The 20382-nt window shown below is 31.9% G+C and overlaps 2 protein-coding genes and 1 long non-coding RNA gene across 5 annotated transcripts; 1 reads left to right on the plus strand and 2 right to left on the minus strand.

Moving 5' to 3' along the window:
- Nucleotides 1–1213: 1213 nt before the first annotated feature.
- Nucleotides 1214–5631, minus strand: LOC107368873 (uncharacterized). The gene is made up of 2 exons (XM_015936762.3): nucleotides 5367–5631; nucleotides 1214–3970 (listed from the first exon to the last, which is right to left on the minus strand). The coding sequence occupies exon 2, from the start codon at nucleotides 3489–3491 to the stop codon at nucleotides 1398–1400; it is 2094 nt and encodes a 697-aa protein (XP_015792248.2). The 5' UTR covers nucleotides 3492–3970; nucleotides 5367–5631; the 3' UTR covers nucleotides 1214–1397.
- Nucleotides 5632–5842: 211 nt separating this feature from the next.
- LOC112539566 (uncharacterized) lies at nucleotides 5843–9648 on the plus strand. 2 transcript variants are annotated; one of them, XR_016198425.1, is made up of 3 exons: nucleotides 5995–6868; nucleotides 7296–7377; nucleotides 7472–9648. It is a non-coding gene; the product is annotated as an uncharacterized LOC112539566 (long non-coding RNA). The 2 variants fall into 2 exon arrangements; XR_016198424.1 differs by having other exon boundaries at nucleotides 5843–7377.
- Nucleotides 9649–10788: 1140 nt separating this feature from the next.
- Nucleotides 10789–20379, minus strand: LOC107368997 (rho GTPase-activating protein 15). 2 transcript variants are annotated; one of them, XM_089267373.1, is made up of 13 exons: nucleotides 20010–20379; nucleotides 19825–19923; nucleotides 19031–19418; nucleotides 18909–18934; nucleotides 16466–16609; nucleotides 15658–15846; nucleotides 15211–15298; nucleotides 14893–15060; nucleotides 14409–14588; nucleotides 14173–14220; nucleotides 13095–13175; nucleotides 12740–12845; nucleotides 10789–11370 (listed from the first exon to the last, which is right to left on the minus strand). In XM_089267373.1, the coding sequence occupies exons 1-13, from the start codon at nucleotides 20229–20231 to the stop codon at nucleotides 11190–11192; spliced, it is 1920 nt and encodes a 639-aa protein (XP_089123499.1). In that variant the 5' UTR covers nucleotides 20232–20379; the 3' UTR covers nucleotides 10789–11189. The 2 variants fall into 2 exon arrangements, with proteins under 2 accessions (XP_089123499.1, XP_015792401.2); XM_015936915.3 differs by having other exon boundaries at nucleotides 18909–19418.
- Nucleotides 20380–20382: the final 3 nt, after the last annotated feature.

Consider the following 20382-nt stretch of genomic DNA (forward strand, 5'->3'; position numbering starts at 1 on the left):
GAATGATTAAGATTTACCAATCAATGATCACTAATCATTGTGTGGTCTGAACATTGACAATTACTCAGAGCATTTTCAATTCTAGAGATTCAGTTGATAATGAATTTGGTGTTAAATTGAATAAAACAGTTTCACTTGTTGACCAAATTATGAACTTTAAGGTTGGAATTGAAATCTTAATCATTTTTCAAAGATTTAGTTTTGATTTTGATTCAATTGTTGGTTGGAAAGTGATTTTTCTTGATTTTTGAAAATTTTCGAGAAACAAAAGTTGATTTTTTTCCCTTTTGAAGCTTTTTTGGTTTGCTTTTTTAGCTTTGATACAAATTGTCATCTAAATTAATCAGATTAAACCTGAAAATTGCACATGAAATTTAATTCAGTTGATTAAATGATTGGAAAAAACGTGATTAACTTTTCCCTGTAAATGGTTGCTTAATATTGAATGCTTCAAAGCAACTTGTTAAGCCCTTTCAATTTAACTTTAATTCTGGTTGACAGTTGAATCTTGATTTAACCTTCACATTTAATTTTGTCCAATATTCAATAAATTGTTCATCATTAATGTGATGGTGAACAAAATTAGACTCACAATTACTGTTAACAGTTACAATGAAACAATCTTGTTTAACCATTGATTTTGGTAAGCAAATAAAGAGTTGCTTTAATTATTAATGATGACTGTTTAACTAAGGAAACGGAATTGTTAATACATTATTTGAATAGTTGCACTAATTTGATTGCGCTTTCAACATTTTACCTTTACAGGCTCATCAATTTGGTTTAATTCATTGCGTTGTTAGGATGGGAATGATTACCTTTTTTTGGGTTAAAGGTGACCTTGTTTATCTAATTTTTCATCTGATTTGTTTATGAGATTAATTGTCAGTTGATTTGATTATCACGAGAAGGAATTAAGTATTGATTCTGTCATGGTAGGAATGAAATGAAAAAAAGATTCTAGTTGATGAAAGTATATTATAATTTGTGATTATTCATATGCGTATAGACCTAAATTTTTTGTTGAGTCAGATGAAGTGAAATGTGATAGAAGTTCAGAAAGAATCAGGAAGTTTCTTCGCTGAAGATTGTTTATAATCTGAGTCTTTTTTTATATTCAAATACTTTTTTTTTATTTTCTTTTTTTTCTCTTGGTGCGTTTTCTGCATCTTTTTATGTCTGTCATTGAAACATTTATTGGTGACTGATGTAATTACAACAGAACAAAGTTTATATTATTTATATACATCAGTTGTGAATTAAAAACGTTTGAGATTCTTAAAATTTGACAGAGATCAGGAGTTTATTGGTGTTTATTTGTCTCGCTTTGTGTGTGTTTGTTTTTTTGGTGAAACTTGACCTGAATTTTTGTGTCTATGTTTGAAGGATGATGATGACTAGTAACCACTGCAAGTATAATAGGAGTTGGTTGATGAGTAGTTAGAGTTGAAAGGATAATTTAAAGTAGTTTGAGCACAATTGGGTGAGCCTGGGTTTGATAGTGATGGTGATAATGATGATGATGCTATTTGCATCCGTTGGTTGCACGAATCTTCAATGAAGTAAGCATGAGGTTGATGGTGAACTGTTGAATGATGGGAAGGGTGGGGAGCAGCAGTTGGAGGTGGTGGTGGTGGAGGTTGAAATGGGTTATGGTGAGGACGAGAGTGGTGGTGATGGTGATGGGATGAATTTTCGGTTGAATCGTCTGAATAGATTTCACGAAAATTTGGCCAATTACAAGGTGCTGTTGAGACTAGAGATGATGAGCTTATCTGGTGAGATGAGTGAGCATAATGGTGAACATCAGGATGTTGTAAAATTTCAGAGGAACCATCTGGATACCAAGGAACCGTTGTAAGGCAACGATCATAGGTTGGTAGTCCATGATGGTTGAGATGACTTAAATGGTGATTACTAGGAGACGAGGTTGGGTCAATCATCACAGATAATGGTTGATTTGAAGGGTATATTGATGAAATTGTAGATGTTGTTGTTGTTATTGAAGATGAAGATGCCGATGATGATGATGGAGATGAACCAGATGTAGGTGTTGATGATGAAACAGAGGATGAAGATGGTGATGTTGAGGATAATGAAGTTGATAGGGAAACAGTAGATGATGGTATTGATGTTGTTAAAGTAGATATCTGATCAGGATAAGAGGATGAAGATGTTGAATTTCCCAATGACGTTATCGATCTAGATGAAGGTTCTGAGCTTGAAGTAATGCCAGGAGGAAGATGGTAAGGATGATTAGGATTGTCGGCACTTGTAGGTGAAATTATTGGTGTCATGGCTAATAGAGAGGAAGATGAGACTAAACGGGAAGCCATTAAACTATCAACGGTAAAATTTGAAGATGGATCATTTGCACTTGCATTAACTTCATTTTCACCGTTTCCCGAGGAAGATGACGATGAAGCTGAGGATGATGCTGAAGAAGAGGAAGAGGAACCATTAACTGTGAGACTCATTGGAGTTACCTCCTGATTAGGGGTTGAATCATTGTATAAAGGATTTAATGAATATGAATTTGCACAAATTAAATCGTTAATCATGCTTGATGGTGATCGATGATGAAGTGACATGGAACCTGGTTCTAATTTGATCAAATGATGGTCAATTGTCTCCAATTCATTATTGACACCAAATTCTCGGTGATACTCTTTCTTAAACGGATAATTGTTGCTGTTTATGATTGCACCATTAAGCTCAGATGATGGTTTGCTTGTTGAATTGTACAATTCATCATCATTCCCTTGTTCACCAGGATAGAGTCCATATCGGTTATTGAAATTTTTCATTGCGTTTGATCTTTTGTAAGGAGAAGATTTTCCTTTCTTGTTAGCCATTCGGTCTCTTGACATAGTTATGGGTGACAAAGGTGAACCTTCATCATCATCTTCATCTCTACCCTCCATTGTAGACGATTTAGAACCGCATTTATTAGATTGACGTCGAGTCTCTTGTTTATTGGCCGACTGTTTGCGCGATTGTTTGTACTCGATAAGGTTAGACCGTCCATCAACTATCTCTTTACCCTTCTTGAAGCGCCTCCGTCGTCGCAGCAAGCTACCATTATCAAACATTCCAGTGGAATCCGGATGAAGTTTCCAATAGGCTCCTTTACCAGGTTTCTTTTCATCTCGAGGTTCTTTTACAAAACATTCATTTAATGACAAATTGTGACGAATTGAGTTCTGCCAGCCTTGTTTATTTTTACGATAATAGGCGAACCTATCAGTGATAAATTTGTATATTCCACTGAGAGTTATTTTCTTTTCAGCAACAGATTCAATAGCCAGTGCAATTAAAGCAATGTATGAATAAGGAGGTTTGGTTTCTTCATTATTATTACTCAAATTAGTGCCATTGTTAGAGAGGGATAAGTCATTAGATTTTTGATCGGATTTAACAGAATCAGGATGAGTGGCTGAAAGTGTTGCTTGACCTGGTGTTGTTGATGACACTGAGTTGGGGGTTGGCATGGAAGATGAAGATGACAACAATGAAGATGGAGATGATGAAGGGGAAGATGTAGAATGCTGACTTGATGATGATGATGTTAAAGGTCCGATTGGATTAGGAGATTGTTGGTTATATAATGCATTATAAGATGGTGAGGAAGATTGAGATCCTGGACCAGAGATTACATGATTATTTAGTGGATTATCAAATAGAGAGGGCGAATAATTAGTTGAGTAATTGAAATAACGACCATTTGGTTGATTTAGGGAACTAAGTAGTGCAGACGAAGGATCATGAACTTTACTGGAAAAGGATGGCGAAGATGAGGAACAAGATGAAGAAGAAGAAGAAGATATTGATGAATTTGTTGTTGAGACCGTTGTTATTGGAGTCGTGGGCAGTGAAGATGTTGAGTTTCTCGAAAGGTTAGATTGCGAATTCAAAGGGTAACCCAATGTTGGATGAAGCTGGTGGTGCGTTTGAATTAAAGATGATGGCACTGATGAAAGGGAAGAAGCAGAAGAAAGATTTGTAAACATAATTAATAAAACACGAAAAATGAACACAAAGACACGAAAAGGTTAAACGATAATGAAGATTATTCACGAAAACAATCGTTCCAAGTTATATTAACAACAGATATCAACATTATGTAACTTTAAATCAATCCATTCAATCAGATTGAGTGTTGTGATTGATAAATGTTGTCCATTTAGATGAAATTAAGGATGATGTGATCAAAGAGATGAAAGAGGATGATGAGATATGGTAAAAGCTTGATATTCAGTTCTTAATTGCTCAGGTTTTTCAGTGAAAACAGCAAACAATTTGAGACAACAAACTTCTTTTCCCTCTGTAAACACAAGCAAAGTTATTTCTTTTTAATAAAATATATATTTTCCTCGATTGTTTCTATTATTTAGCTAAATAGTATATTAACTATACTTTCTCGGATTGCTTAAGATACTATGAGAGGCCAAAACTGTCGACAGTGAATAGGCGGTTACGAGTAAACTCAGGTCTACACCTTATTTTGATAACCTATAAGAACTGCTGAGTCGTCGTTGTTGGTGGTAAAAAGCACGCCCATAATAAAAATACGAACAAACATATTTAACAGAGGAAGAGGAGAAGATGATGAAATGGGGAGAGAAAAGGATGAAAAGAATGGAGAGAAAGTAAAGAGAGATTGAGAAAGAAACGTGTTTGAAAGGAAGATTGATAAATATTGAAGTGAAAAGGCAAGGGAATGATAATGATGAGGATGATGAAAGGGAAAGTGGTTTGATGATGAGGAGACAAAGATAGTAAAAGATGATCATCTGAAGGAAGATTTTGCTTTTTTTTCCTCAATTTCTGCCAGTGTAAATGGAAAGCTTTGAAGAAGGATGATGATGGTGAAGGAGGAAAAAGATGCTTAAAGGAGAAGAAGAAGCAAAAAGGATGAGAATAGACTGAGAATGGTAAAGAGAAAGAGTAAATCTTAAAAAGAAAGAGGATGAAGGTGATGATGATGAAGATGCTAGAAGTTGAAATGAAGCTGATGATCAAAGAGGGAAAGAAAAAAGTACAAGTCAAAAGGGAAATGGTGTAAAGAGAAGAGCGATTAGAAAATTCTGGTGAATGATGATAATGCTGATGAACATCATCATTCTCATCTTGTTTGTAAGTCAATCAGATGTTGATGTTTCTATAGGTGAAGACAACATCCTATAAAACTGTAAACAAAATGTTTTTTTTCACAAAATTTTCACCAAAATATTCACTGGGTTGAACATTGAGCAAATTGTGAACCATTTCTCGAAAGATTAACCATTTAACTGGCTTTAATTGCGATTGAACAATGATCACAGCAACGGGAAAAGGCGAAAAGAGGAAAACAAAAAAACACTTACCATTGTAAGATTAAGAGATGATCCTTAAAGGTGTTGAAAGACGCAACTAACCCCATTTACAATGTTAAACATTGTTATTTGGTTGGCTTTAAATTTCAAGATAAATCAAATTTCAACATTTGATCTCACATTGTTTGTCTTTTAAATAATTGCGGCATTGGTTAATTAATTTAACCAGTAAAATATATTTACTTAAGCTTAAAAGCTCAACATGATAGGGGAAAAAATATCCGCATTTGATATGTAATTGAATCCGTTCTGGATTCAAAGTCTAGTAAATATGGCGACTTGAGTCCAATTTGTTGCTTACTTTTAATAACAGATCATTAAGGCGCCAATTTCCAATTCAGATACGATGCAGTGATTAACCAATTTTTTTCTGGTTTTCAATTTGGTTTATCGTTCGTCTCGTTTTTTTTCAACCGACTTGAACCAGAAAAATTTAATCTTATTACATCGTATTATTATGCTAACTAACAGGGTTTATTTAGCTCAAAGGAAATTGAGACTTGTTAGTTATAATAACAGTGAGAGGTTGATTGAAATCTACATTGTTAACTTTGAATTGTTGAAACTGTTAATGTTATTTTTGTGTATATTTCATATCAATAACCAATAATATAGATGATTAAAGAGTGAATAATAATCATAATTGTCATTATCTTGCTATTATTATTACAATTGAATAGACCTTGTGATTTTATTTAACATTTTCATCTTTTGCGCTTTTCGCAGCAAACAAATTGGTTTACAGCTAAACAAAAATGGCTTCAACCTTTCCCTTTTTTTTACCAAAGGATAAGAGTCTGGAGCTTTCTATTAGTAAAACTGTTAATCTTTTGGCCAGCTTGAGGTTTCCCGATTGCTGTCAATGATTTAGATTACAATTTAAAGTAAAAGCTTATATGACCTTTGACATGATCAAGTGATCTTGAAACTGTTTCACATTATTTTCCTTTCAACAGTTAATTCTTTGAACCTTTTCACAATCAAATTTCCCTCTTTACTCTTTTCCTTTTCCCTCCATGTTTGTTTACTTTTTTTATGCATAAAATTATGTTGGTAACAAAAGGAGGCTTAACTGTGTGGCTTTTTTTGCCATAAAAAAAAGGCTAAAAGATTGATCTCAATTGTAATACAATTTAAGTTTAAGTTAGTTCAATTGTTGGTCAATGGGTTTTGTTATTCAAGTGGATTTTCAAGTGATTTTTCTTTGTGTTTGTTTCCTATTTGGCTCAATACATCTATATCATATATCGGAAATGGTCTCTGGTGTCAACTGAAAAAAGCTTCAACAAGTAAATCCTTTTACTTGATTTAATAAATTAACTATATAATCATGAATACACTTGGAATTGACCAACTAAGCTTCCACCAATTTTCTGGACTATTGGACAGTTTTGTTTTTTGAAAGACCTTGCAAGTTGACTAGTGTAAACTTTTAGATAATTTACCCATTGGATTTTCATGCCCATCAAAATTTTTGCTTGAATCTAACAATTGTAAGTTTACACCATGTATTTTTCAGTAAAAATTGACGATAGATTTGGAATTGATTATTTTCTTGGTTACATTCATTTTTCATATTGTAATTTATGAGATGTAAACGCAATCGGAACGGATGGCAACGTCCACACTCTATGATTTGAGGCTCAACTCAACAATTGCTAACAATTCAAGTATTTAAGCTTTACCAGTTCGATCAAGTGTTTTTTGATTTTATTGATATTTACTGGAATAATCATTATGCCAGCAACTATAACAGTTATATCATTTTACTACACATCAAGCATTTGTTCAACACTTGAAAAATCAAAAGTCTAGACTTGAAATTTAATAATTTAATGCTATTTGAAAAAACAAAATTTTTCATTGGAAATCAGAAGTACACTAATTTAATTTAATTTGGTCTCAACTTTCCCTTATAAGGATTTATTGTTGGATAATTGTCAATTGATCCAACAAGTTTGCAAATCAGTTTGCAAATGATGGGCAAAATCAAAATGATAAGGTTCGTATCGTTTTTCATTTATTTGAATAAATAGTAATTTTCAATTGCAAGCTATGTTCATGAGAGATGATCTAATTTGAATTTTTTTTCGTAGTTAAATTGTTTTCAGATGTTAATCATTATAAAACGTATAGTTTCTACATCATTAATTGGCAAAACAGACGATTTCTGGTGAATCTAATTGCGGCATTCCTTGTAGACGATGACAAATTCAGCCAATGAACATTTCTGAGAATGATTGGACGATTGGTTAACGCTGTTGACAATTATTACAACTTTAAAAGGTCTACTAGTGATGGATGTTCAAGTCATTTCCTTTACAAATCAGAAAAGCCATTTAACCCTGATTAGTTGTTAAGACAAAGTTTCATTTGTATTTATGTTGGAAGTAAACAAGGTTTCGTCTTCTCATTCCAGTTTCATCAATCTGAAAAGGTGACAAAATGATAACCATAAAATACAAATTACGGTGGCACTTGGAATGCCTTTACACACTTACAAACGTTTATCATTCCTATCTTCATCATTATCAACAGTTATCCTGTTCATGGAAAGCAAGTTACTTTTTCAACCAATCAACCAATTCACGTCAATTTGTAAATTTAAATGGTTTCATAAAATTGGTCGTAAAAATGCTCTTCATTGACAAGCAAAGGCTAAAGTAGAGCAATTGATGGAGGCAACAGTTTTTTTGGTACAAGAAACAGAAATAATCGTCGAAAGCAAAAGCAAAAAGACGTCTTGAAATGATGTAAATGGTGATTGTATTGGCGATGTTGCACTAAAAAGGATAGGGTTAAGCAAGATATTACGTTGTAATTCATTTTGTCCTTCAATTAACTTCTTCTCATCATCAACTTTTAAAGATTTAAGACCAACATTTTGACAGAATCAAACTGCAAAAATGAAGATTCCTTGATGAACATGAGAGTGATGATGGTTACTGCTGTTGGTTATACTTGTCAACTCAGGTCTGGAATATATCAAGTTAATTGAACTTGCCTGATAATATTTTAACGGCCAATGCTGTAAAAATCGATACAAGATGATGATAGTGTGAGAGTCTGAATAGATCAAGAATCGAGATTGCGTGGCCCAAACTAAATATAACTATACGACAACATCCAGGGTGCATTGAAAGTATAATTTTCATCTAAATCTTGATGATCAATGATCTCTATTTGCTGTAAATTGAAGCGATTAACTTTGGTTTACATCTTTCCATGGTCCATGGTGAAAATCTTACAATTTGGCCTGTTTACAATGTTCCATCAATGGACTAATCAGTTAAAAATTAACGACTATACCTAACCAATGGCTTGTTTAACTGACAATAATTGTGAAACAATTCATTTTGTGCAATAATTAGACGCACACATATACAGTACAAAAAAGCAATTGAGGAAATTTGCCGTATTTTTGTGATCGCGTTCAATGTTGTAAACCCAATGTGTGTGTCTGTGTGTGTGAGAGGGAAGATGAGAGAGGGAGAGAGAGTTGTAAACAGACTGATAAAGCTTGCATCTTGAAGAAACCAATTTTTATGCTTCAATATCCATTTGAGTAATAGCAATAATGGTGTGATGATGAGCGAGGGAGGATGAAGATGATAAGGTTTTCAAGTAAATGTGTCTGGTTGCAGATGAAGTATTACACTTTGTAAAATTTGGAAAACTTTGCTTCTTCTATTGAAATTGATGCATTTTCACTGGCTTTTACTGATTGACTTTTCAATGTTGGTTTCTCAAAAAGCCTGCTACTCTTACAAGATGATTGACCTCAAAGACTGAGGTTAAAAGAAAAGTGTTGGTCCTCAAAATTACATATGATTTTACAAGACAAAATAGTGGCCAGTGTTTTTACGAGATTTAGCTTCCATCTTTACTCAAATCATCCATTCAACCTAATCTTTCTCTTCAACTTCTAGGTCAATCAATCTTACATTATTGGACTCTATATTAACGCATCTTTAACATATCTTGAAGACGCAAATTATGTCAAATGTCACTCATCTTATTATCATTACAAGTTACCTTTAGTTGCCAAACGGAAGGAAGACTTCATCCCCGGTCCAATTGAAACTTGAAAAACGATTTCAATTTGTTAACATCGTATAATCAATCAAAAAATGTTGTACAATCACAAATTACTAGTGTATTGAAAAAGATTTGCAAGTTAATTTTTCGAGTGAAACAAGATAAATTGAGAAAATAAATTGTCTTAAGCATCGACTATCAGTTTCTCATGGGAAAATAAAACTAACTTGATTGACAGAAATGAGTGCGCGCTAAAAAAATTTCATAAGATTTTAACTATTTCAGAATGAGATATACCTCAAAAAATTTCTAGAGTTAAACAAAAGTTTAGTGTAAATTTAAATGACTAATGATTGAATATCGAACGAATTGAAAAATTTAGGCCGATGAGAATTTTTTTAATAACAAACAATTATTTTCTTACCACTTCTCATTTCTTTGGTTTAACTAATGAAACTAGGCTATATTATAAACTCGAAATTTTAACAGTAAAATTAAAATACAATACTGTAGTAGTACGGTATACACATTCACAACGTCGACGTCAGCAACAATGATGATACCCAAGCTAAAGTATTTGCAACTTATGAATCTGAGCATCAAAGCTATATTCGCAATCCTATATTCAGTGATTCAATTATTTTCTTTTGTTTATAAATAATAATGGTTAAAATTGATTCCTTTACAACTCTCTATTGTATTTTCATCATTCTGATCTCATCGATACTATTTATTATTGACTTACCGCTAGTCAATGTTATGAAACATTCTATACATTATGATATTAACTAATTAAGTATTGATTTAAGCAGTTCTTCGTTGCAAAAAAGTTAATTGCGAATTGTCGGATCTATTAGTTGTAAAGCAAATTTAGCTTCTCAAAGTTTTTATTAGTGAAGCTATAACGATTTTGTTATGTCACTGTCTACCTATTTTTTAACCAAATTAAAATTTGTAGGATATTTTAAGATAGTATGAATGCACCGAATTTCGCTGCAAATCAAATGGGATCGCAATTTATCAAAAGCGCATTTTTCTATTAAGGGATGGTCATTGGACATGGTGATTGATAATCTAAATCTTATTACCAATCCACTCTGATTATCACTATTTTGACAAATATTATGGATGTTTGAACCCTTGATATATAAAGATTTCGTAGAACGAATTCCAAGAATTTTCAAAAAACTGTTACAATAGTTCTACTGTGATTAGAATTAACAATTGATCGGCAATTTTCTAGTTAAACAATGTTGCAAAGGTTTATTACAATTGTGGCTTACTCATGGACAATGATCAATGTAAATAAGGTTGCAACTAGTTAATACATTTAAATTGAAGGATAAAAATCTACAAAACGTTTAATTTAAACATCCTAAAATTGTTGAAAATTTAATAGATTTTTGCGTTAAAAAAATAATTAATGTTTAGCATCATCTTAAAATTTCTAAAAGATTCATCTTTTCAACTGAGTTTTGTTTTAAATTAATTTTTAGCTATAATAAATTTCACGATATTGTGATCATAAGTCAAATCTAGAAATCCAGCAAGCTTTTAAGAAAAGGAAGGATTACATGTTATGAAAATATGACAAAATGATAATAATTTCAATATAATATGATTTAGAACTGGTCATCGAGATTTCTTAAAGTTTTCGATAATTCCTTTTTGATTGTATGGATTTGATGATGAGATGATGTTTAATAAATTTTATGTTTAATCAGATCACTTGTAAATCATTGTGAAGATCCTCGCAATTATCCAATCAAAAAATCTTTATCTGAAGATGTTTTCAAATTCCAGGAGAAGTAGCTCGATAACTTGATTCGAATGCATTTTCAACATCATATCGTAAGCCAAGTTATTAGAGTCCGTTTCAGGCCACATTAGAGTTGGTCCAAAAACGATTGCCAAATTTTGAATGTGCATTCGATTCTCATCCTTATGATCTTGAACTCTAAACGGGAATACAAAAGAAAAATAAAATTAATAAATTATTCAATTGATTATTTATAAAATAAACCTTCAAAAAAGTTATAAAGTTACGCTCAATGATAATTATAAAGAGTTGGGATAGCAACAAGAATGATAATTTTCAGGCCAATGATTACCATTAGTAAGACGCTTTTGTGGGTTAGATTGTGCAAATTAATTTAAATCATTTGGCTATCATTTAACAACTGTTTAACGCAAATTAAGATTAAAAAAGGTTTCTGCACAATGAAAAAGGTTAATTCAATTTTTGTGCACTTTGGTGAACACTAAAAGCACCAGAGCATGGATAAAACATTACAAATTAAGTAATGATATTTTCATATAATTGGTGACCATTTTACGTAACAAATTGTTTTTTTTCCTCATCTGAAGGTTAATCGTTGTATTATCATTGCAACCGTTAAAGCTGTTGAAACCCATTCATAACAAGTTTTGGACTGACATGATGGAAACAATTGCAATGAAATTTGCTTTTCCTGACAATGTTAAGCTTGGTAGAACGAGATAACTGTGATTCAGCAAAGAGTTAAATTAACAGGCAACTGATTGGAATACATTGATAAAATTTGATTTAAAGACGGAACTTGGATGGAATGGAAGAAAGAAAAGACATTCAGAATTCTATTCACGATGAAGAAACTGAACTAAGATCTGATTATAAGGAATACTTGAAGAATCACTTGGAAATGGCTCGAGAAAATAGCTGTTTAAGTACAAATTTTCGTGCCATTAAAATTCAAATGAAGTTTTTTTGACTTTCAGTTGAAATAATAAAGGCAATGTAACCATGTAATAGGTGAGACAAGACTGAAAATTATGTGGGAAACATTTTCAAACAAAAAAAAACAGTCAAGACTGAATTGCTGAAATCTGAATCAAGTCATAATGGGAAACTAAACTAGAGGTAAATTAGACATGTAAGGTCAATGTGCCTTTCATCACCATTATCATCATAGTTAACGGCAGTAATTTGATGATGATGATGAGAGGATGAACAAGGATGAGGACAGGAATAATCAAATATTTCAGCACGGCAAGACATTTTCATTGAAATTGTCATTTTGAGACTTTTTTTCTTCCTCACTAAGAAACCTTTTTGTCATCCTTTTCCTCATCTATTCCGTGTTTAAGGTCTATTTGTATTTAAAGCCCTGATTCAAAAGAATCTCTTGAAATTCTGGTTAGAAAAAAGATTCTCGGTGTTGATGGCTCTGATTGTGTTGCTTTCACCAAACATCTTCAGGTAAGCGTAACATTATAACTTTTGAAGGGTTCAGGATTGATATATAAATATATTTTGTGAGCCCAGCAAAATGAAGTTATTCTTGTACCTCAAAAGGTGCTTTAAAAGGTATTTCAGCGTCTCCTTATTACATTTGGGCAAATCTCGGATAACCCTGACAATAGCTTCTTGTTTCTTCTTTTTATCTGGTAAACCTGAAATGAGAGAAGAAGAAAGCAACATTAGTAAAAAGGGAAAAGAAAAATGAATGAATATATAATAATGATGAATATCACGATGAATGAAAGGACAATGATGATAAAGAATAAAGAAAGGTAAGGTTGAAATGAATGGCTCAAAAAATTGGAAAGTGTTGATAAGGAAAAAAAAGATGAAAGTTTCTTTTTCATTCAATGGATCATTCAAAAAATTGATATTTCTCAATGGATCATGTATGGATTTACCTATTGTAAACATTAATGAATCAAACCGATTACATGGGAATAAAGGTTCTTTCATGTCTCGGAAAAATAATTTCAAAGCGCCTGTAAACATAAAAAAAAGAGAAAAAAAATTCAAGTTAAACAAAAAATAAGCATTTAAATAAAGGTATTCAGTGGGATTAGAAAAGGAATAGAAAAAGGTTTCTTGGCTTTTTAAATTGGTATCACAATAACCACGGGATTTTACAGCTACACTCAAGACCCGTTTTATTAAGAGACCGTGAAAATGCATTAATTTGCTCAGTGGTGAGTAAATTTGGGTGTGAAACTTGTCAAGTAATAAATAGGATAAATTTGATGGAAAATATTTGCCCACTCCGTTCAATTTGACCATATTTATGGTCTAATCAAATAGCAAGTAAATACCGTTAGGTTACCAGATGAATATTGACAAAGTCATGATAAAAAAATGTTTACATGAACTAAGTTTAAACAAGTTTCAACTTTTCTCTGATTATTCAAGATTTGTCTTCTCATTGACTGCTCTTTCTCATCATTATAATCAACAGCTACATCTTCAAGTAAAGAGGTCACCATGACCTAAAACAACTACCAACACCACCAGAAATTAAAGTTGATCCTGTTTTACAGCTCAAAACAAATGGTTTTTTTGCATAAGGCAAAAAGAATCGCCAGGTTGATTGAAACGCAAAAATTAACAGCAAGTTTTAAGGTTGACATGAGAGTGAATCTACTTTCAACCTGAAACGTTAAGCCCTTCTCAGTATAAACATCATTAAATCCCTTTTAAATCTCCTTTTGATTTTACATTCAAATTTAGTCTCTTTTCATCTTCTTCTTCGTTCTTCTTAACTCCTTTTTCCCAAAATTTGATTGCTTGATAATCTTTTGATTGACCTTGATATACATATATAAATAAATATATTTATATATATCAGATAACTATTGAGTTTGGCAATCTAATTCACGGTCAACAACATTCTTGTGATATCCAATCTCCCTAAAAAACCAGAAAACGTTTTTCTTCTTCTCCTTCCAATCCTGTTGTGTTTGTTTGCATGTTGCTAGTTTTTCAGACCTGTTAGTACATGAACATCTTCCTGAGCCCAGATTCCTTCATAATCGTCTGCATGATGAGAGAAAGAAAAAAAGTGTCAATGAACATACAAGTAAATTAAAATCAATCATTAGATTAAGGTAAATAAAAGCAGAAAGATAATAGTCAATGTAAGCAAATGTTTACCCAAAAATAAGATTGGATAAACGCAGTAATCGATTAAATTGACCTGTTATCTTGAACTCTGTAATACTAACCGTGATTAACTTGATATCGTATTTTCTGGACCTCCGATAAATTACCGCAAACCCTATAAATACCATCAGATCTGAGTCCTTTTTGTTCAATTGCTTTGATACATTGTTGAACAACTTTAGGCACCAATTGTTTCTCCCTTGAACATAATGAGTAAAGGTCACAACCAAAGACTGGTTCATCTAAAAAAGAAAAAGTCGGATTAATGTTAACAATAGATTATATTTGATTGTTTGGATAAAAAAACGTTAATCGAGGACAGTTGATTGTTACTATCAAAGTAATAACAAACAACAATAACAGCAACTCTAAATAATCAAACATTATTGTCCAAACAAACAATATCAAGATACAAATCATTGAGATCAGATTTTGATGTTTGCGTCTCCAGTAATTGTCTGTACTCGCAATTATACTGACAGTAATTCAATGAATGAGATAATTTAGGCCTTCTGTTCAGTGTTCACTTGTTCCAACAATGCGTACCTTTAAAAATACCCTTTTCTCGTAAACTATCCAAAGTTGGTCGACGCAAGAGAAAGTTGATCAGTCTTTCACGAATTTTCTTGTTCTTCTCTGGAGTAATCTTATCATCACCAACAGGACCATTTTTGGTGTTTACTTTTTGATTAATTTCAATCTTTTTACAGGATTCTGAAAAGGCATACAAACAAAAACATACAATGAGTTAGATGAAAGCATGAAATGGTATTGTATTCAATACAATACAATATCTGAATAAATCAATTTAATCAGCTTTGTAGCAATTGCCTTTCTCGGAAGCAAACATGAAAGTGAACGTACGTTTAGTTGATTTAGATCGTTTTAATTTACATTCCTTATTAGATTCCAAGGAATCGGTACCAATAGTGGCTGTACCATCACATTTAGGCTGTGGAACATGAAAAGGGAAGAAAAACAAAGAATAAAATTTGATTAGTGAAATGAATAAAATGTCGATGAAATGAAAACAATGATATCAATTTGAATTGAAATTAAAAAAGTCAACAATAATAAAATGTAAACAGGATTGAAATGTTGAAATGAATTGTTAAATGAATAAACTGTTGAATAATGGTTTGTAAAATGGTTACAGATTTAAACCAACAACTCAAAAAACGGTTTCTTTTTCCTCACTTGGTTGCTTTGTCAGCGTAACAAACACTTTGCAATGAATCATTGGGTTGTTGATTCAAATTTGGGTTTGCATGGTGGTTTGAACACAAACATCTGAATATTAAATGTTCTTACCAATTTCGATATGGCACTTTTGATAGAGTAGAACCATTCAGCGGCAGTTAATGAACAATCTTCTTGTAATAATATCTGGTTTCCCGTGAAAGTTGTTAGTTGGAAGACATTTTTACGACTGGATAAACCTTGACTCCATTCAATCAAAGATCCTCCCAATTCAACAGCAATCTCAGGTTTGAGGTTTTCCTGGTTCATAATGAATCAAGGTGAAGATGAGCAAGAAAAATAAAAAAGAGGAGAATAAAAAATTGTCATTAAAAAAGTGTAGAAAAAAGAATTGAGTTTCAAAAATTTTCATTGTAAATGTTCATGTTACAGTTGAAGGATATTTTGAGCAACGAGCTTTGAACAGAAAAATTTGTTAAACTGGAAAAATAAGGAAAAGCAGATTAAACAAAATTAACCGAATAGATTGATTGATTCAATTTAATTCACAACTTTTGATTGGATTCGAGGTTCACAGAATCAAAATTTTTGAATCTCTTTGAAATCCAAGCTTTTCATCAACCAGAAAGAAAGATTAAAGATTAATTTGATTTCTCAATCAATTCTTGATCAATCAAGACAAGCCATTCAATATACTCAACATTGATTGTTGCTCAAAATAAAAATTGATTGTCCAAGATGAATAAATTGTTTCAATTTTACCATCAAAAAAAGGCTCAAAAGTAACCTAAAACTTGCTTTAAGATGACTTTGGGTTGTCAACTTAAACTATTGTAGGCACACTTTTTTTGGGTTTATTTAGATTCATTTGGGTTACTGATAAAGTGTCCATTCAACATCAACTAATAATTGGTTTTACCTCTTGATGAGAATTTATTTTTGCGTCTTTGAATATCAGAAGATAATGATCAGTTAAGGCAACCAAACTGGTAGACCAATTTTTACGAAGTCGTTTGCCATTTTCCATTATTTTGGTCCGATTCATGATTCCTGTTTTAAAAGCCTGTAACAATGAATAATGAAATAAACTGAATTAGTTGAAAGCATTAATAATCATCATGATTATGATGTTTTACTGAGTTTATATTTATGGAAAGAGGGAGAAGTGAGAGAGAGAGGGAGAGAAAGCAAATTACAAATAAAGGATGATGAGCAAACAAGGAAGCAAAGTAACATTCAATCAACGAGTAATATAGCAATAAGAAGCAACATGATTGTTGTTGATGGTGATGATGATAATGATGAGAAAGAGAGGAAGAGAGAGAGATAGAGAAAGTTGTCGAAAAGTAGCTTGATGAATGAGCTTGAAATGATCAAATATCTGTTAATTGAGTTTCAAAAGATAACCCAAATTTTGGTTGTATTATACTTTAGACGTGGGAATTCACAATTTCCTTCTTGATTGTTTACCTGACACAAAGAGAAACATTTGTTACAATTCATTGAGAAAAATTAATCAAAATGAACATTTACAATTGGAGACATTTTTTTACCACTTGTTAACATCATTGTCGTACACTTTTTTTTTGTTTTAATTGCACTCACCTTTCAATCTAGAACAATTAATGTCTGGCGATGGGAAAAGTTGAGATTGGGAAAAATTAATCTTCGTAAGAATCTTGTCTGAGTTTTTTCACCACCAAACTAATCAAAGTAAAACTAATTGGAAATTCTTGTTGAAATTGATACAGAAATTAAGTCAAAAAATAATAGACATTACCAGGTTGATTTGGTTGCCTGGCGAACATGGCTTTCAATTATAATAGATTGGGTTAGTTATAAATATTTACACTAACATTGTTTATCATTTTGATTCATCATGAAATACTTCATTCAATGGAACAAAATCATTTATAAATTTTGAGCAAAGCCTTTTAGAGTAAAAGTAACAAGGATTATTAAATGGTTCAGTTTACCTCTTTACATGGGAGTATTATCAATCTAGACTACCAACTTAACAACTGTTGTTATCTGATATTTTAACAAGTTATCATGAACCATGATATTATCCATTTCCAACTTATCGGTGTCAATCTTTCTCATATGTATTGGAGCAGAAAAAATGATTAACGCATTCAAATATTATTTGTGACATCATTTTTGGGCAAGTTTGGGTTACAGTTTGACAATAATTTTAACCATTTTGCAAATTTTCAGCTCTTTTGATACATTCAGGCACAATTGAGTTTAAGTCTTATTTTAACACACAACAATTATGGTCATCAACAAGCTATAATTAATGTTTGTTGGTTAATTAGCTACTTGGTTTGTAGTGTTGAGTGTATAACTGTAATCTTATTTTTGCATTTCGAGCATTTTTCGATAATTATGCATAGAAGGTAACATTTTTTAACAAATTCAAAAAATTTGTAGACAGTTATATCGATGAATTTCATCAGTTCAGGGTTAAGGAAAAATGGAATAAAGGTTTGTTCTCAACTTGTTTGGGTGTTAGGAATAAGATTGTTAATTTGCGATTGTAATGTTTGAACTGATTACGAAAAGCAGTTTAATTGTTAAATCAATGAACAGTTGGTCATGAAAAGCAATATTTGAGAAATATTTCATTCGAAAGAGTTGAAAAGATTTTTTGACTACTTTTACTGCTATCAAATTTCAATGAAATCCTGTTCTGTCGACTTATTTAAGATCAGTTTATATCCTGACAAAATATAGTTTGAAATGAAATTCTAATTGCTTGCAATTCAAATATTCTTAAAACAAATAGATTCAAACTGCAGACCGTTAACATTGAGTATTTAGTAAAGGTAACTTGTTAGTCAGTAAGTATGAAAATTGTGAAAAATGGACAAAATTATTGCATACTCTGCATAAAATATTGAGGCCCAGTAACTAGACAAGGTTTGAAACTGATGATGTTTAAAATATCGTTAATAAACTCAATGATTCCGTAATTCAAAGGGAAAATAATTGAGGAACCTATTCATTAGATATTAGTTGAATGCTTACTCAACTATTAAATTTGAAATATTGCAAACATTTCTCTGGTAAAAATTATTCATTAAACTCTTGCCAGAAATGAGGTCAATAATAAGTATTTGAATTTTCTGTACACACCTCTTTTGCTTTAAAATTTCATCTTGACCTTAACTTGTAACTTTCATGTTACCATCTAGTTTCGGGCTGTTTTTTTGCTGTAAAACAACAACCAGGTTGTACTCATGAGTGTCTTTTGATTGGAAATGTTGCTGCTTTTGTTTATCATCATCATCATCTCTCTTCCTCAAGCTAAATTATTGTTAAAAAAGTTGAATTGATTAAACAAATAAAAATAAGCTCACTCTTGACTCTTCCAAATTTTCCGGAACTGGAGGAATTGGTGTGTGATGAGAATTGAGATTGTGATTAAAACTACTATTGTGATAATGATTATGAAGGTGATGGTGGTGGTAATTGTGATTACGATTTTGATGGTGATGGTGATGATGGTGATTGTTGTTGTTGTTGTTGTTATTATTGATGTTGTTGTTATTGCTTGATTTATTTGAATAGGTTTCGTTGATGGTTGTTGTTGACGACCTTTCCTCCAAATCTGAGTCAATGTTTACAAATTTATCTCCAGTGGGTAGAAAAACCATGGATTTAGCTTTGAAGGAGCGTTCGATGGGCGATAAATCATTAACATAGTTTTTTCTTATGGGTAGTCTCAGACTTCCATCATTTTTAAACCTTGAAACGGTCGAGGGGGATGAAAAAGAAGCTGAATTGCCATTATCATTATCAGGTAAATCTTTGGTGATTGGGGAATAACATTCAGATGCATCACTTTGAGATTGACACTCTCTATCAGACTAATCATGCAGAGTGATGTTGAAATGATCAGATGGAAGATGCAGAAAAGTAAACCAGAATGGAATCAGTTGGAATGGTAAAAATGGTGATGATGAGGCCAACAGTGAATGGGGTTAACGGGTTGCAAAAATAAGATATTAATGGTAATGATGGTGGCCAGGGTGATGAAAATAATGATGAATAAGAAAGAGAAAATAAGAAAAAAAAAGAGAAAATAGTTAGAAAAAAGAAAAAGAAAATTGAAATGAAGAAAAGGATAACAAGCAGTTTGCCAACATCAACATTGAACAACAAACATGAAGTTGCACAAAATCTACAGTAGCTGAGTGGCATATAAGCAATTTTCAACCAATTGGCTTTTATATTTAGAACGGGTATTAATCAAATATTGATGTAAAAGTGTACCTCTTCATCGGTGATAAGATCAGGTAAATGCCAATGAGAGCGATCCTCGTTTTCATCCAAAAAATAGAGTCCTCCAGAATCATCATATTTACAGAACCACTGATGAGAGACAAACATGAGATGAAAAAAGGCTGGAATATGAAGTAAACAAAAAAAAAGTGTATTGAACTGGCAATTTTACTTACAATAGATAGTCCACGTCTTGGTGGTTTCCAGGATGATTGCTTGGTCACTGAATTATAATAATATTTACGGCCAGAAAAGTGTATATATTCTGACCAGTGGTTTAGTAATACTCTATTTGGATTTGTACCCGTTTCGGGTATTGGAGACATTTGCCATTTTGATCTACCTGTAATCCGAGAAACTGATTCTGGTCGATGAAATGTGTTAAAATCAATTGACATGATGCACGTCAACTGAGGGATTAATTAACAACGAGAACAAAGTTGATTTACCACAGTCACAAAAAAAAGTTTAAAACTTGAAATAAAAATTATACATTCAATTACAAAAGAATAGTGTAAGATTTGTTTTTATGTTGTTTACATCTCTTGG

Source organism: Tetranychus urticae, chromosome 2 (assembly GCF_039701765.1).
Source record: "Tetranychus urticae isolate SD_2017Ah chromosome 2, NJAU_TeUrti_SD_1.0, whole genome shotgun sequence".
In the NCBI taxonomy this organism is placed as follows: Eukaryota; Metazoa; Arthropoda; class Arachnida; order Trombidiformes; family Tetranychidae; genus Tetranychus; species Tetranychus urticae.

What these genes read in the sequence shown, in the direction of transcription:
- LOC107368873 (XM_015936762.3), bottom strand. Translation starts at nt 3,491, where the DNA reads ATGCCAACCCCCAACTCAGTGTCATCAACAACACCAGGTCAAGCAACA.
- LOC107368997 (XM_015936915.3), bottom strand. Translation starts at nt 20,231, where the DNA reads ATGTCAATTGATTTTAACACATTTCATCGACCAGAATCAGTTTCTCGG. An exon ending in AAATAAATTCTCATCAAGAG is followed by an intron (nt 15,847 to 16,465) that starts GTAAAACCAATT and finishes ATTATGAACCAG; the next exon opens with GAAAACCTCAAACCTGAGAT. An exon ending in AGATGTTCATGTACTAACAG is followed by an intron (nt 13,176 to 14,172) that starts GTCTGAAAAACT and finishes TTATGTTTACAG; the next exon opens with GCGCTTTGAAATTATTTTTC.